This window comes from Aquila chrysaetos, chromosome 9 (genome assembly GCF_900496995.4).
Source record: "Aquila chrysaetos chrysaetos chromosome 9, bAquChr1.4, whole genome shotgun sequence".
Taxonomy (NCBI): Eukaryota; Metazoa; Chordata; class Aves; order Accipitriformes; family Accipitridae; genus Aquila; species Aquila chrysaetos.
Genome location: NC_044012.1, coordinates 43383780 through 43397918, shown reverse-complemented (window position 1 = coordinate 43397918; position 14139 = coordinate 43383780). Strand labels below are relative to the sequence as shown.

Below are 14139 nucleotides of genomic sequence, written 5' to 3'. Positions count from 1 at the left end.
GGGCGGCAGGAGCCTGCTTATGCCTATATGCATGACCTAGGGGTGAAGCCCTCCATAGACTTCTGCCCCAGCTCTGCGAAACCAGGCAAAGCTCTGCAGAATATTCAACGTAGCCGTAAATGCTCTCATTATTTTTGTTAAATGTCCTGGTAATAAAGCTAGGAGGGGAGGGCACAATCGCAGAGTTTCATCGGGAGCCAAAGGGGGCCAGGGCAGCAGCTTCCTTCCCCTCTGCTGCCCCTGAATTTAATTAAGCATAAAGCAGCATTAGTGCTGGATGATGGTTGGGGGTAAGTGGCTTTCCCCTGAGTGCAGGTCTCTGCCCCTTTTATTTCAGCTGAGGCTGGCAGAAATGACAACTTTGGGTATCCTCAAGCTGGCTGGTGGGTGCCTGGTACCCCGCAGCCAGCAGAGAAAGGGGAGAGCCGGGCAGGAACCCCCAAACCAGGTTTGGGTGTTCCTGCACCCCTCCATCGGGACGGATGCACCCACCGTGGCTCTCATTTGGCAGCCCCTGTGTCCTCCCAGCCAGCCCCCCCGATGCTCCGGGACGTGCATCCCGTCCCGCTTCTTATCCCTGTTCCCACAGCCCGGGGGGGTGCGGCTTGGGAATCACGGGTGGAAGACCCGGGAGGGTTTGCCCATGGGGACCGCTCAGGCAACGAGCACCCAAGGGCTGTGCACAACCGAAATATTACATCGAGTCATCTTCCAGGGTGGAGAAAGGGTCCTCGGGCTGCAGCGATGCTCCCTGCTCCGAGCCGCATCCCTCTGGCCGTACTGTGATGCTCCGCATCCCCTCCGCCCGCGCTTCTCACGCCTTTTATTCTGTTCCCTGCTAGGCTCAAGTGCCACAACAAATGCACCAAAGAGGCCCCTCCGTGTCACCTGCTGATCATCCACCGCGGAGGTAAGGGCCTTTCTTCCTTCCCCCTTCTGCCTCCGTGGATGTTGCCACCAGGTAAAACTTTCAAAAGCCCCCCGGGCGATTCGGGAGCCCGACCCTCGCTGATGGACGGCTGGCGGGACGGAGGCTCCCGAACCGCTTGGGCGCTCTGTGAAAATTTTACCCACCGTTTTTTCCGCTTGTAGGGAGACGAGCCGTTCGGGGCGAGGCAGATTTGCATTGCAAACCACTTCCACCCACCCTTCCCCTGCCTCCTTTTCTTTTCAGATTCCCCACCGCACGGGGTAAGTGCAACAGGTTTTAGCCTTTTGCTACCGTCGAGAGCTTAGGGCGGACGCGTGGGACCCGAAATCTCCCGTGGCGCTGTCGGTGCATGGGGGTCCCCACGATGGGGATGCGGCCGTGCCCCTGCGGATGCTCGTGGTGCTTTTGGAGCTGCCTTTATCCCGCCCTCCTCCGGGAGAGCCCGTCCTAAAATCCACAGAGGAGGGGAGAACTTTGCAGCAGGACGACGGGCGTCGCTTCTCACCTCTTTTCTTCTAGATTTTGGCCGAGTGCTCCCTGACGGCCAGAGGACTGCAACCGCCTAAGGGAAACGCTTCCAATTACCGTTGCCTTGAATTTTGAGCTTTTTAAGACCGTTACTGTGTGTTAAATACCACCAAAATCAGTCTCATCCGTTTAACCACGGGGAAATGCATTGTGCTGGTGGCACCTCGCGAGGCGAGTGGGGATGCTGTGGCTCAGAGGAGGGCAATTTTGCAGCCTCCACTCCGGCCCCCATGCCCTTGCTTGCAGGAAATTTGGGTGGAAGGGGCAGAAGACCGCCCCGTCATTCTCCGAGCTGCTGCAAACCCTGACCAGGAGGCAGGGAAAGCAGAGCCCCGTGCTGCAGGGGACAGGTGGGCGCCTGGGATGGGCAGAAGTTGGGGTTTACGGCTGCGGTCTGTGATGTTGCAAGAGCCGGAGCTGCTCACTGTGTGTTTTCGCATGGGAGCAAGGAGCAGCATGGCTTTGGGGCGGCCTCAGCATCCGTGAAATAGCCACCCCTGCAAAAAAGCTCTTAAATACATTGCCTTGCAGCCAGCCCATTCCTAAGTCCCCTGGGGCTGCGGGCTGGCTTTCCCCCAAAAAATCTTCCCGCTGAGAGCAGGATGCTCTGAGCCGGCTCCTTCCCCCCGGGTCCGCCCTGAAAAGCTGCAGCGAGGAAGAGGATGGTGCCCGCTCCTGATGCTGGCTGATGCCCCCCAGCTTGTGGGGTGGCTATGGTGGCTGCTGAGCCTCCCCGAATTGCAGCCCCTCGGTGGGAGGAGAAGGGTGTTGTTCACATCCCACTATGGGGGGCTTTAAGCCCTCCGCGTCCCGGGGGGGGTTTGGCTGTAGCCTGGGTGCAGGGGGGAGCCCGAAGGCTGGCTGCAACCCGGGGCAGGAGCTGAGCGGCTGGAGGTGCCGCGGGGGATTGCTTTGGAGAGCGATTCAAGAGCGGTTTGCAAGCGCAGGGTGACCCCAAGTGCTCCTTCGAAGCTTTGATGTGTCTCCATCTCTCTCCCCCTCCTCTCCATCCCCTTTTCCCCTCTCTCCCTTCTTAATCCAGCAAGGTTAGTCCGGACAGAGTCGGTGCCCTGTGATATCAACAACCCCTTGCGGAAACCCCCCAGGTATTCGGACCTGCACGTCAGCCAGACGCTCCCCAAAACCAACAAACTCAACAAGGTGAGCTGCTCCACTAGCCCTGAACACCCCCTTTGCCCCCACCCCCTGCCAGAGGGGACCGGCCCCGTGTCACCAAAATATCAGTGGCTTTTGCTGGTTTTTCGTGTGTGGCTGGTCTTGTAGATGAGGGTCCCAAAAAAAGCAGGTGACATTTTCAAGTGTCACCCGAGTTGGGTCACTTGAGCCACCCCGTTTGCCTCGGCTTTCCTGGCAGGGATGGTCCTTGCATGAGGAGCAGCAGCTTTCCCAGGGCACGTCCTTTGGGAGCATCAGTCCCGTTTGCTGGGTGGGAGCACAGCTCGGAGAGTAATTTCTTAAAAGAAGGAATTTAAGAGCAAAAGGGGCTGAAGGAATTTAAGAGCAGGAGGGGGCCGGTGGGTTGTCCCCAGGATGGGACATCTCCCAGCCCCTCAGCCATCTGCCAAGACCAAGCCTTGCAGGTGGCTCCGTGGGTTTCCAGGCTCATCCACCACTACGGGACTGATGTGTGTGTCAGTGCGTGGGTAGGAGCTGCCTAGAAACCTGCTTGGGGGCTTAAATTAAAAAAATAATCCCGTGGACCGGTGCTAATTCAAGGAGCAGAGTGAGGGTGAGCTTGGTGTTGAGGCAGGATGAACCTCGCTGTGAGCAGAGCTGCGAGCTCCTCGCCCTTTGGGTTTCCCACTGTGGTTTGCACCCACTGACATTATTTCTTTTAAAAATAAAATGGGATCAGCACTTTCAAAATAACCTGGGTCCCACTGGTCCTGCTCCATTGTGGCCTTTCAGTCTCCAGATCTAAGCTGAATTTGGGGTGGTTTGAGGTCTTTACTACTACCTGAGACTTCAGTAAATAACAAATTTATTGTTACAAATAAAACAAGCCCAGAATTTGATCGTGTCCCTGGCAAAGCTGGTCAAGCCAGACCTGACAGTGCACTTGGCTTGCTTGCTTCTGCCCTGCATTAATAGCAATAAAACCAGCATGGGGTTATTTTTGATGAAATTTAGAGCCTGTTGCCTTCAGTGGAAAATTTCTCGTGGGCAGCCAGAGGTAGCACAGGGTGAGGTGTTCGCAGGCTGGAAGTGCTCAAAGCGAGGGAAATCCTCGGTGTGATGGGGAACACGTCATCAAAACCCTGGCTTCCCAAAGCCTGGCAGGACCCCCCAGCTCCTCCCAGAGCTCAGCATCTTCTGGCTCTCAGCAAAGGCTGGGTACCGGATGATGCTCTCTTGGATGCAGTTTTTAACCTAAATCTCTTAGGAGATCCTTAGTGCGATGATCTGCTCTGTTGTTGTTGTTGTTACGGGGTGGTGCAAATGGCTTTTTGAGGATGGAGAGGTACTGCAGGTATTCAAAAGAAAGAGAGATGTGTTTTTCTTTTTAGCGCCCGTCCTTCCAGTGATTTGTTTTGTTTTATTAGAGGGCAGTGGGGAAGCGATTCGGCTCACTGATAAAGGCTTTGGGTGCGAAGGGCATCAGCCCTGTTTCTCCTTCTGCCTCTGCCATGCAGTCCTTTCACCTTTCCTAGCTTTTCTCTAACCAGAGCATGATGATGCACAGTGTGTGTATCTCTATTTATACATTTGGCTTTGACCTGAGCACTCCCGTTCTGGTTAAAGTTTCCTCTATAAATGTGCTTTATGCAACAGGGGCCCCTTCTTACTTTGATGTTTCTAAAAGCATTTCTTTAGACATACCCAGTTCTCTGTGAATACTATTGAAATCTTATTGTTAGTGGCCTTTGTTGGTTTAAAAAATAATTTACCTGGCCAATATTGTCGTGCATGTCAGGATGGTCTATATAAAATGTATGTGGGTTTCCTGGAAAGCCCAGCTCATTTAAAAATTAATCAATTTGGACAAAATTACCTGCTGGGGGAGGCTTGTGCAGATTTTCTAACCTTGGAAGGATCTTGCCATGGGTGCACCTGTCTGGAGATGGGAGTGCTCAGTGCTGCTGAAGGTCAGACCCTGTTAAGTATCTCCAAGTTGGACAGCAATGTCACGAGCAAGGTGGGAAATTCTGGCCTCGATTTTCCTTTTCAGATCTAAGATATCTAGGCAGATTTTCCTCCACATTTGCTCCCAGGTGGTCCTTTCTCACCCATCGCCGTGCGCCCTGGAGAGGCACACCCCAAGCTGCTGTCCTTGCCTTGATTAGGAAGGGTCAACGAAGGGCAAGAGATGTCTTGGGATGTGTTGGCTGATCTTTTCAAATCTGTCTCAGCTCAGCCCCCTGCTCCGAGCGAGGCACTGGGTTTTTGGCTCAAAGGAGGTCAGCAGAAGTTGCCAGGTCCTTCATGTCTCTAAGAACCGAGCCCCAGGGATGCGACCCCCAACTCTGGTCTTGGTGGCCATGGCTCTGCAGAGCCAGCAGGGTTTGGGGAGCCCTCAGCCCTGGGTGCGTAGCATGGAGGGGCTGGCAAAGGAGCCCCATTTCTGGTGTGAAATGGCCTTGGTGCAAACTGTGAATACAGACAGCTTTGGAAAAGGCCAGGCTGGGGCTCTGGCTGTTTTCTGGGAATTCTGGAAATGGGGGACTGGGATGACCTGTGTAGCTCTCGCTTGTCACCTGGGGTCCTCTGTACTGCAGCACCTTGGGTTGGCACCGGCCGGCACCGCTCTCACTGGCACCTCTCTTCTCTCCTTCCCCGTGTCCCGCAGGACCACATCCCGGTGCCCTACCAGCCAGACTCCAGCAGCAACCCCTCCTCTACCACCTCCTCCACACCCTCCTCGCCGGCCCCACCGCTGCCGCCCAGCGCGACACCCCCGTCCCCGCTGCACCCCTCCCCGCAGTGCCCACGCCAGCAGAAGCAGTTCAACTTGCCAGGTACTGTGAGCTGCCCGCTTCCACACCTCGATGAGAAGGTCTCGTGCCCTGGGGTGTCCTCAGGGTGAGGATCTGCTCCAGCTGCTTGCCCGCTTAGACTTATAGCGGGATGGGGAAAAGTTGGAAGCAGAAATGAGCAGCAAAGATGAGTTTAGGATAATTCAGGTTGGGAGGGAGCTTGGGAATCAAACCTCATGCTTGAAGCAGGGTCAGAGCTCAAGGATGGATCCAGTTTGGTCTTGAAAACCTTCAAGGATGGAGCCAGCGCAACCTGCTGCGCTTGAGGCTACTGAAACCTTTCCAGGCATGACTTGTCCGTGGCGTGTGCCCGCTGCATTGCCTCAACAGCAAGTGGGAAACAAACTCTTACCCCTCTACGAGGGTAACTTGAGTTAACTTCACTGTGTCTTTGGGGTGACAGGCCTCCAACAAGCTTTTTGGCAGTGCGTGTGGGGTGATCGTGGGGAGCAGCTGATGCTGGGGCTATCTGACATAGCTTGTCCCACTGAGTCTTGTCTGTGTACCTGGGACCCATCTGCTCCTGGAGTTCAGTGTCTTCAGGGTTGGTGGAAGAGGCAAGTTGTTCATGGTAGCTGCAGGACACAGGAGTTGCATTAAATGGCCAAAAAACCTCCTCCTGGCCTGAGGACGTGCCGAAGTCCGTCCCAGCACAGCTGCCTTGGGGATGTCCTTGGGTCAGTGCTGCTTCTCCAGGGAAGATCCTTTCCTGGAGGGGAATGGCTCAGCATCACTCCTGGCAGTGTGGAGGGGCTCAGCTGTCCTCAGCCACCCACCTGCCTCTCCAGCCGCTCCCAAAAAGGGCCTGGCGAGGGGAAAAGAGGGGGAGCTGTGGCCCTGACCCATCGCTGAGATGCTGAAGCACTCATGGCTGCCCCGGGGCTGGTGAGCCCTGTTTGGTCAGTGGCCTTGAGCCTCTTTGATGGGGCAGCAGCCAGGAGGTTGGGGTTCCTCCTGCATCCCAAAACCCCCAGGATTAACTAACTGATCTGGTAGGAAAGAGGGTCAAGGCTGCTTCTCTGGAGGAACCAGACAGCACCTTCGTGCTCTGCTCATCCTGCTGTGCTATGGTGATTCCTCCCTTCCGTCTTGACAAGCCTTCAGCTAGAAAGGAGGAGGAGGAGGAGGGAGGCGAGGGGGGATTTGACTGGCAGGATCCATTGCCACAATAACAAACATTTCCAAAAGCCGGGGAAAAAAACCCCAAACCAACCACCAACCAAACAACACGGGTCCTTGTGTGCCCGGAGAGGCTGCAGCCGTGCACAAGTCTTGCTCGCTGGAGTGCCCGGGGCTCAGGCGGGATGCTGGAGGGGTGGGAGGAAGACAGCGGAGGAGCTGTGAGGAAGCACTGAGCACCCCAAGGAGCAGCGTGACCTGTCCATCAAGGAGGGCCTTGGCTCCTTCTCCAGCTCCCCAGGTTGGGATTTTGCCAGCCACAGCCCTTGAGCTGGGAAGATAGTCCACAGCGTGGCTGCAAACCTGAGAGCACGGCATGGGTTTCTGTGCCAGTACAACCGAGTTCATGGTGGTCCAGCCAGAGCTGAAGCATCCTGATGTCTTGGCAGCGTGATAGCTGGACTTGCAGCGATTAACATCCCTAAACTGCTTGTTGGGCAGACCCTGGACCCTGCCTGGGTCTGGGGGGAAGGGACAGAGGGTCCAGCGTTTGGTGACCTTGTCATGCATCACTTCTGGAGCAGAGACCTCCCTGCAGGTCTTTTGAGATGTTATTTCATGTTGTTTAAAGCAGAAACCACAGAAGTAACCCCCATAGTGGGCATCATCATCTCCATATGGGGACCTGGACATGGTGTCACTGCCGCCGTAGCTGAGCCAGCGCAGGGAGCCGCTGGCACACTCGCCCAGCTGGCAGGGATGGAGCAGGGCAGGATCAGACCCCAGCAGCTCGGTGAGGTGGTTGCTCCCTGCTTTCATGCCCATGATAAGCAGAGCCCTGTGGCAAACGGGAGCCGGTCTGACACAGAGCAGGACTTACTGTGCTTTCATCTTCCCGCATGGGAAGTTCTCCATGGTTTATCTCATCAAGATGGTCATCTTGGGGATTAGTATTAGAGCTTGGAAATTGCAACACGGTGACCTTTTTCTGCCAGAATTACCTTTGAGTCTCCTTTGATCTCGGCTCAGGGGTGCTCAGGTCCTGCTGCAGAGCTGAGGTCGGTGTTCAGGGTCTCGAAGCTGGAGAGGAGAAGCTGAGGGACGGTCTTTGGGGTCTTGAAGCTTAAGGAGAAGGTGCCAACCTCTGGTGGCCTCAGCAGCTCTTTCTTGCTTCATGCCCATGACCTGCCTGCTCGCATGAGTCAAATCAGCCCACGGGCTTTGCCCACTGGCGATGGGGAGCCGATGGAGGGTACCACCACCTGGAGCCCTTCTGCAGTGCTGGCTTTGGGCAGTGGCTCCAGGGGCTGCTGGCAGCCGCCGGCTTCTTTCAGTGCACCAGGAGGCAGGCAGGGAGCCCAGGAAGGACACGTCTCCGAAGCATGGCAAAAATGCACAGTTAGATTGGCTGGATTGGGCAAAGGTGGGGAGCAGCTGCAAATCCATTGCTCGGTGTCTCCGTGATGCCGAGTGGTTCCCAAAGGCTGGTCGGGAGCTGAGCGCTCAAACCCCGCGGGCTTTTACTGGCAACCAGGTGTCCAAATCCCACCGGCAACACTGCAGATGACATCAATGCTCTCTAAATGGTATAGAGCAGTAGCTGATGGTGGCAAAAGTTAAGTTATAATCCAGCCAGATCGTTAGAGGGCTAATGTCTTAATTTTTTGGCCTGGGCATGCTATGTGCCATTGTGGGTAGCATCCTCTGGAGAGATGGAGATGGGAGAAGTTGGGTCATGCAGAGCGGGACCCAGACCTGTGGCTGGCATTTCATGGTGCAGGACTGGGTGCAGGTTGGGGTCTCTTCAATGTCTGGCTCTGCAGGTCAGTGTTTAACCCCACTTTTCTCTTTTCCAGCTTCCCATTACTACAAGTACAAGCAGCAGTTCATTTTCCCAGGTAAGTCTCTTTGAAAGTCTCCCCTGTAACGTGGGGTGCTGAGATACCCCTTAGGGGGGTGGCTGCATGGCTGGCTCTCCTAACCCCTGGATTTGTGCAGGCAGGTTGTGCTGGGGTGGGATTTCTCCCCCAAACTAGTATATTGTTGCAGGACCGTGCGCTACTAAGATGCTGCAGGGCTGGGTGGCCCTGAGTTACACCCAGTTTATAGCTAAAGGTGTAACTAAATTGGACCTGGGGACAAAGGGAAGTTTTCGGTGGGATTTAGTTCCCTTGGGTGCCTCCCAGCCTGCTCTCACTCCATTCTCTTCTCCCCAGACGTGGTGCCCGAGACGCCGACCCGAGCCCCGCAGGTGGTCCTCCACCCCGTCAACTCCAACCCCATGTGAGTGCCTCCTCCTCCTCCTCCCGCTTCACCTTCCCCTCCCCAGGCAGCGCATCCTCTGCACCTCACCTCCTCCGGGCACCCACGGGTGCTCCCCTGGCTTTGCAGGACCAGTTTGGGGCTCAGGGATGCCTTTAGGGCAGGTTGGGGTGGATGGTGGGGGTGAAGCCCTGGTGCTCCTGCTGCGCTAACCCAGCTCATGGCTCTGGCTTGTGTCTCGAGGAGGAGAAAGGTTGAAAGGACAGCGCAGGGGATTGATTTATAACCTACAGCAATGCACCTGCCCAGCACTTCGCCATCAGAAAAAAAAATGACTTTTAGTCCAAGGCAAAACCCACGAGACGCCAAAGCCCAAGCGATGAATCTTTTACTAAATTATAAGCAGAGAACCAGGGTCTTTGAGATAATTTTAATAAAGGCAGTTCTTGCAGCCCCACCTGTAATATTTTCAAGCCCAACAAACTTTGCACTGAAATTAGTTTTGAAATGCAGTATCTAATTGGCATTAGGACCAGCTCTCCCCGGCACATCGAGTCCGAGCTGCTCTGCCGAATGCGGCATCCGCTGAGGTCCTTGTGCCTGTGCCGCCCCAGCAGTGACATTACAGTTTAGGATTGCTTGCCGAACCTTTTTATAAATGCTATTTTTGAAGGATTTTACAAGCCAGGAGTTTAACAGATAGGTTCTCACTCCAGGCTGTGATGTGGTTTGTTTCCAGCTCACCCACGCTCTCCAAACTGCATTGGCAACTGCCGGGGGGTCCAGCAGATCTTGCCTCCGGTGGAGGTGATGGGAGGGATGGGGACAGAACTGCTGTCCCCACTGGTGACTGGTGGCTGGGAAATTAATGGCAAATTGGTGAAGTCAAAGCCTTTTTTTTTTTTTTTTTTTTTTTTCCCCTTCCTTCCCTGCCTAAAGCAAGGTATCAGGTGTAGGGCTGGCAGACTTTTGTGGGTAAATAGCTTTCAATATGCAAAATCTGTGATTCTTCTCTTGCTCACCCCACTGAAAATAACCTGCGGGAGCCATTGAGGTTACCCTGGGCTCGGCTGGGTTAAACAGCAGACTCTGCTTCGGATACTCAGGAGACAAGTATTCGTGCCTGGGTTAAAGATCAGGCAGGAGGAGACTGCTGCTCCTGCAAACCGCCTGTGCATCGTGATGGGCAGCAGAAGCCGTCTGCATCTACCTGGGCTTTCTGTGCTGCTTAAAATATCAGGGTTGGCTCCTTTGGTATATGCACCTGTGTCTCCCCTGGGATTTATAGCTCTTTAGTGGCAATTGAATGGGATAGGAAGCACAGGACCACAGTGTCCGAGCGGTTTGGGGAGTGTTATGCCTCTCCTGTGATCATTGCTGTCTCGGGGAGGGGATGCTGTTATTTATGCTATTGATAATAATAATTTAGAATATATTTATATTACGCTCGAAACCACCTGAGCTGCTCCGACTGATCTTCCCCACAGAATTTCCCTAATTCCCTGTTAACTGTCAGGTGCAGTGAGACCCTGGTCATGGACCTGGTGGTGGGAGGTGCTGTGTAAGCGGAGAAGAAAAAGAGGAGCTCCTGGCCCAGAGAGCTGGGAAACTAGAGAAATTCAAGTGCTCTTACTGCAGGGGAGGGTCTTTGAAACCTCCACTTCTCAAAAATAATTGAGAAACCTGTTTTCTTCTCTTCTGGCTACTAATCAGCTGCGCTTGTCGCTTTGGCTGGCATTCGTTGGGAGGGTAATTCTGATCTTAGAAACCACCTAAAAATGCCATGAGCGCATGCCCCAGCGCTGCCTTGAGATGGTCAATAGCTGTGAGGGTGTAAATCCGTCCCTTACGCTGGGTTAGGTGGGGGTGACGCCTGCCTGCTGTGCCCTGGCCTCGGGGCTCCTCCTGGGGCATGCGGTGATGGTGCATCCTCCGCAACGCGTGCTTTGGGCGATGGGATGGAGACCTGGTCGTGTGCTCCCATGTCACCAAATCCACTCTGGAACTTCATGCATCTGATATTAATTAATGCAATAATTAATATTGCTCATTCCCACTATCGTCCCCCCCTCCCGTGTGAGCACCCAGGGCTGTCCTGGGAGATGGAGGCAGCCAGGGTATGGATGGGAAGGGGTTGCTCTCCCAAATTAGCAGCGAGCCTGGTACTTCTCCTCCCTGATCCCTTTAGTCTTGGTGCAGAGCGATGCTGCGGGAAGCAGGACTCAACGCCTGCATGTGCTCCCCACCTAACTGTGTTTCTACCCGGCGGTAATTCAGTAATTCTTTTAACAGCCTGGAAGGAAACCCATTGCTTCAAATTGAAGTGGAGCCCACCTCGGAGGTGAGATGGCTGGACTCGCTCCTGTGCTTAACGGGCCTTTATTTTATATATATATCTTGGGGCACATTTCACAGGAACCAGTTAAGCTTAGCATCTGTGCAGTGAAATTGCTGATAATCGAATTAATGGCCAGGCCTGATCCTGCCCAGACATCCGTGTCCCCACCTCATGAAGTGGGACCCTCATGGGCTTCGTTTCTGCACTCGAGTTTATAGTTCAGTGAGCTTTTCTGAGACGCATTAAAAATGTGGTGGAGGGGAAGAGGTGGAGGGTGAGGACAGGGATGCAGCTTTTAATGGGTGTTGTAAATCCTGTAGAAAGCATATACAGAGCGTCAAGGGAAAAGTCAGACCCATCCCGGGGGGCTGGCCGTGCAGACCGGGGGGGTGCCAGGGTGGGAGCAGTCGGTATTAGCGGAGCACAGCTTGGCCAGGGTAGGATGAAACACTGCTTTCAGGCAAATGAATTAAATGCTGCAGTGTGTCACACTCTTGTATTTAACCCTGGAGTAAAAAAAAAGCCTCCCTGTAAAATCTGGGTTTCTGCCAGCTTTGCATAAAACGCAGCCGCCTGGTTGCCTTTGGAAGGTACCTGCCTGGTTTCTCTGGGTCTGAGCAAGCAGTAGGTGGGTTAAGTGGGGTTTTGTCCACGTTATCTTCCTCGGCTACGTTTTTTTCCCCCCTGTTTTATTGTGCTCGCCTCCCTTTACCTCCCTGCCGCAGAACGAGGAAGGCACCGAGGAGGCGCAGGAGTCTGAGGACGACTTTGAAGAGATGAACCTCTCGCTCCTCTCTGCACGCAACTTCCCCCGCAAGGCCAGCCAGACCAGCATCTTCCTCCAGGAATGGGACATCCCCTTCGAGCAGCTCGAGATCGGCGAGCTCATCGGCAAGGGCCGTTTCGGGCAGGTCTTTCACGGGCGCTGGCACGGGGAGGTGGCCATCCGCCTCATCGACATCGAGCGGGACAATGAAGACCAGCTGAAGGCCTTCAAGAGGGAGGTGATGGCGTACCGGCAGACCCGGCACGAGAACGTGGTGCTCTTCATGGGAGCCTGCATGAGCCCTCCCCACCTTGCCATCATCACCAGGTAAGCCCCGACATCTCGTGCTCAGCCGGAATAATTTTTTCTTTCCAAAACACCTTCCTGCGGTCAAACGTTACTGGGAGGTAAGGCTGGCCATGCCTCCCTGCCCTAGCAAAGGGATGTTCTCCATCTGCTGTGATTTATGCTGCGAAGCAGATGGCAAACCCATCAAAGTGGGTCCAGGCAGATTCATCTCCTGTAGAAGTGGAGCTTGAGACAGGAATGGTTTGTTTTAACCAGGAGGAATGTAACCTGGTGGGATTCAGCAGTTTCTATCCTGGTTTGTTGTTTTTTTTTTCCATGGTGCCCTGGTCAGGTCCCTGGGTGGGTGGTGGGGACTGGACCCTGCTCGACCGCTGTCACAGCATGGAAAAGCCTCTCATTGCGTAAAGCAGCTGGTCACTTGAGAACACCAGGTTTCATGAATAACTCGGTGCTGTGAAAACAGCTCGGGTGTCTGAAGGCTCAGCAGGGTGCAAGTGTTAGGTCCAATGGTCTGTGAAATGGCCAGGAGGGCAGCAGAGGTGGGAAAACAAGACGCTTGCAAGGAGGTCTGGTATTCCACGGGTCTGGAGCCCATCCACAGGGTCTCCTCGCTCCCGAGGAGATGGGAGACCTTGCAAGACAAGTCACAGTCTCCTGGAGCATTTCCTCCCTTTCCCAAAGCTGTTGTCTTTATTTATTACACTCCAGACTGGGTATGAGACTAATAGGAATGAGTTTGGGATGGGGCGAGGGGAGGGAGATTGGGGGCTCGAATTGCTGCTGGCTGAGCGGCTGGTGATGCTCAGGGACATCGTAGCAGGGTATGGGGATCAGACTACTGGAGGGGGGCTTCTTGCAGCTGGTTGCGGAGCAAGCTGAGATTTGGGGTCTCCCAAACCATCTCACATCCAGAGCTGCTTTGGTCTCAAGGAATTCCCATGTACCTGCTGTCACCCACGTGCCTGGTGGGAAATGCAGCACCGAGCATCCCGGCATGCTCCTTGCATGGGTGGGCAATCATGAAATCCCCACTGGCCTCGAGGCAGGGAGGCTGTAGCTACTCCCAGAGTAGCTGTTGTTGTGTGAAATACATTTATTTTTGAGTATTCAGTTATTTCCCTCACCTCTAGACCATGTGCTCAGCCACGGGGCTTGAGGCAGTGCCGCTTTGCCTCCTGCCACAGGTTACCTTCTCTCGGAGAAGTTTCCCCAAGGTGAGGTTGAATTTCCAGCCTCTTGGCAGCGTTTCAAAAAGCCTGTGCTGAAATGGCAACGCTTCTGACAGCCATTAGTGATGAAATATTGCATCATCTTCCTAATGTCCCCTTGAAAGCGGCACCTCCTGGCCCCCCCGTCCCAGCTGGGGCGGCTCTGCAGGTGCTGGGGTGGGGGCTTTGCTCTGCTCCCCTCCTTGCTCAACAGCGCAGGATTTCAACCCAAATTTGTGGCTCCTCATGCCATCGCTTGCTCACTGCCCCGGTGGGTTCATGGGCTGCATTTGGCTTGGGAGTTGCATCCTCCGGAGACAAGGTGACTCCAAATGGGGGCTGGCTCTCCCCAGCTGGGACTGGAAAAAATATGCTTTTTATTTTGGACCAAAAAATAGTCATCTGGGAAAATTCAGCAGCATTTCAGATCTCCATCTATTAGCTAGCTTCAGGCCAAAAGCATTTTGAAAAGTATGTAAACACATGTATTGATCGATGCGTCAGAGACCCCATCCATGTGTTACACCGCGTTGCTGCCTCTACCCAGAGGAAAACGCAGCTTCTCTGTCCCGCTCAGCTCTGCTCCATGGTCCCTTTGCAGCCCCTATTTGCTCAGCTTTTCAATCCTATTCAATATCAAAACCTGGGCAATATATTCTTTTCTTTTTTTTTTAGCTACAAAG

At 54.3% G+C, this 14139-nt stretch overlaps 1 protein-coding gene across 3 annotated transcripts in view; it reads left to right on the top strand.

Annotated features, from left to right (window-relative positions):
* Positions 1 to 14139, top strand: part of KSR2 (kinase suppressor of ras 2) — an 88601-nt gene that overhangs the window by 43128 nt on the left and 31334 nt on the right. For 2 of the 3 annotated variants that reach the window (XM_030026276.2, XM_030026278.1), the window contains exons 8-15: positions 843 to 910; positions 1093 to 1191; positions 2502 to 2620; positions 5268 to 5436; positions 8430 to 8471; positions 8790 to 8856; positions 11128 to 11176; positions 11899 to 12266. In XM_030026276.2, the coding sequence (XP_029882136.1) occupies positions 843 to 910; positions 1093 to 1191; positions 2502 to 2620; positions 5268 to 5436; positions 8430 to 8471; positions 8790 to 8856; positions 11128 to 11176; positions 11899 to 12266 (981 nt within the window). The remainder of the gene's footprint in view (positions 1 to 842; positions 911 to 1092; positions 1192 to 2501; positions 2621 to 5267; positions 5437 to 8429; positions 8472 to 8789; positions 8857 to 11127; positions 11177 to 11898; positions 12267 to 14139) is intronic. The other variant, XM_030026279.2, reaches the window with a different exon arrangement.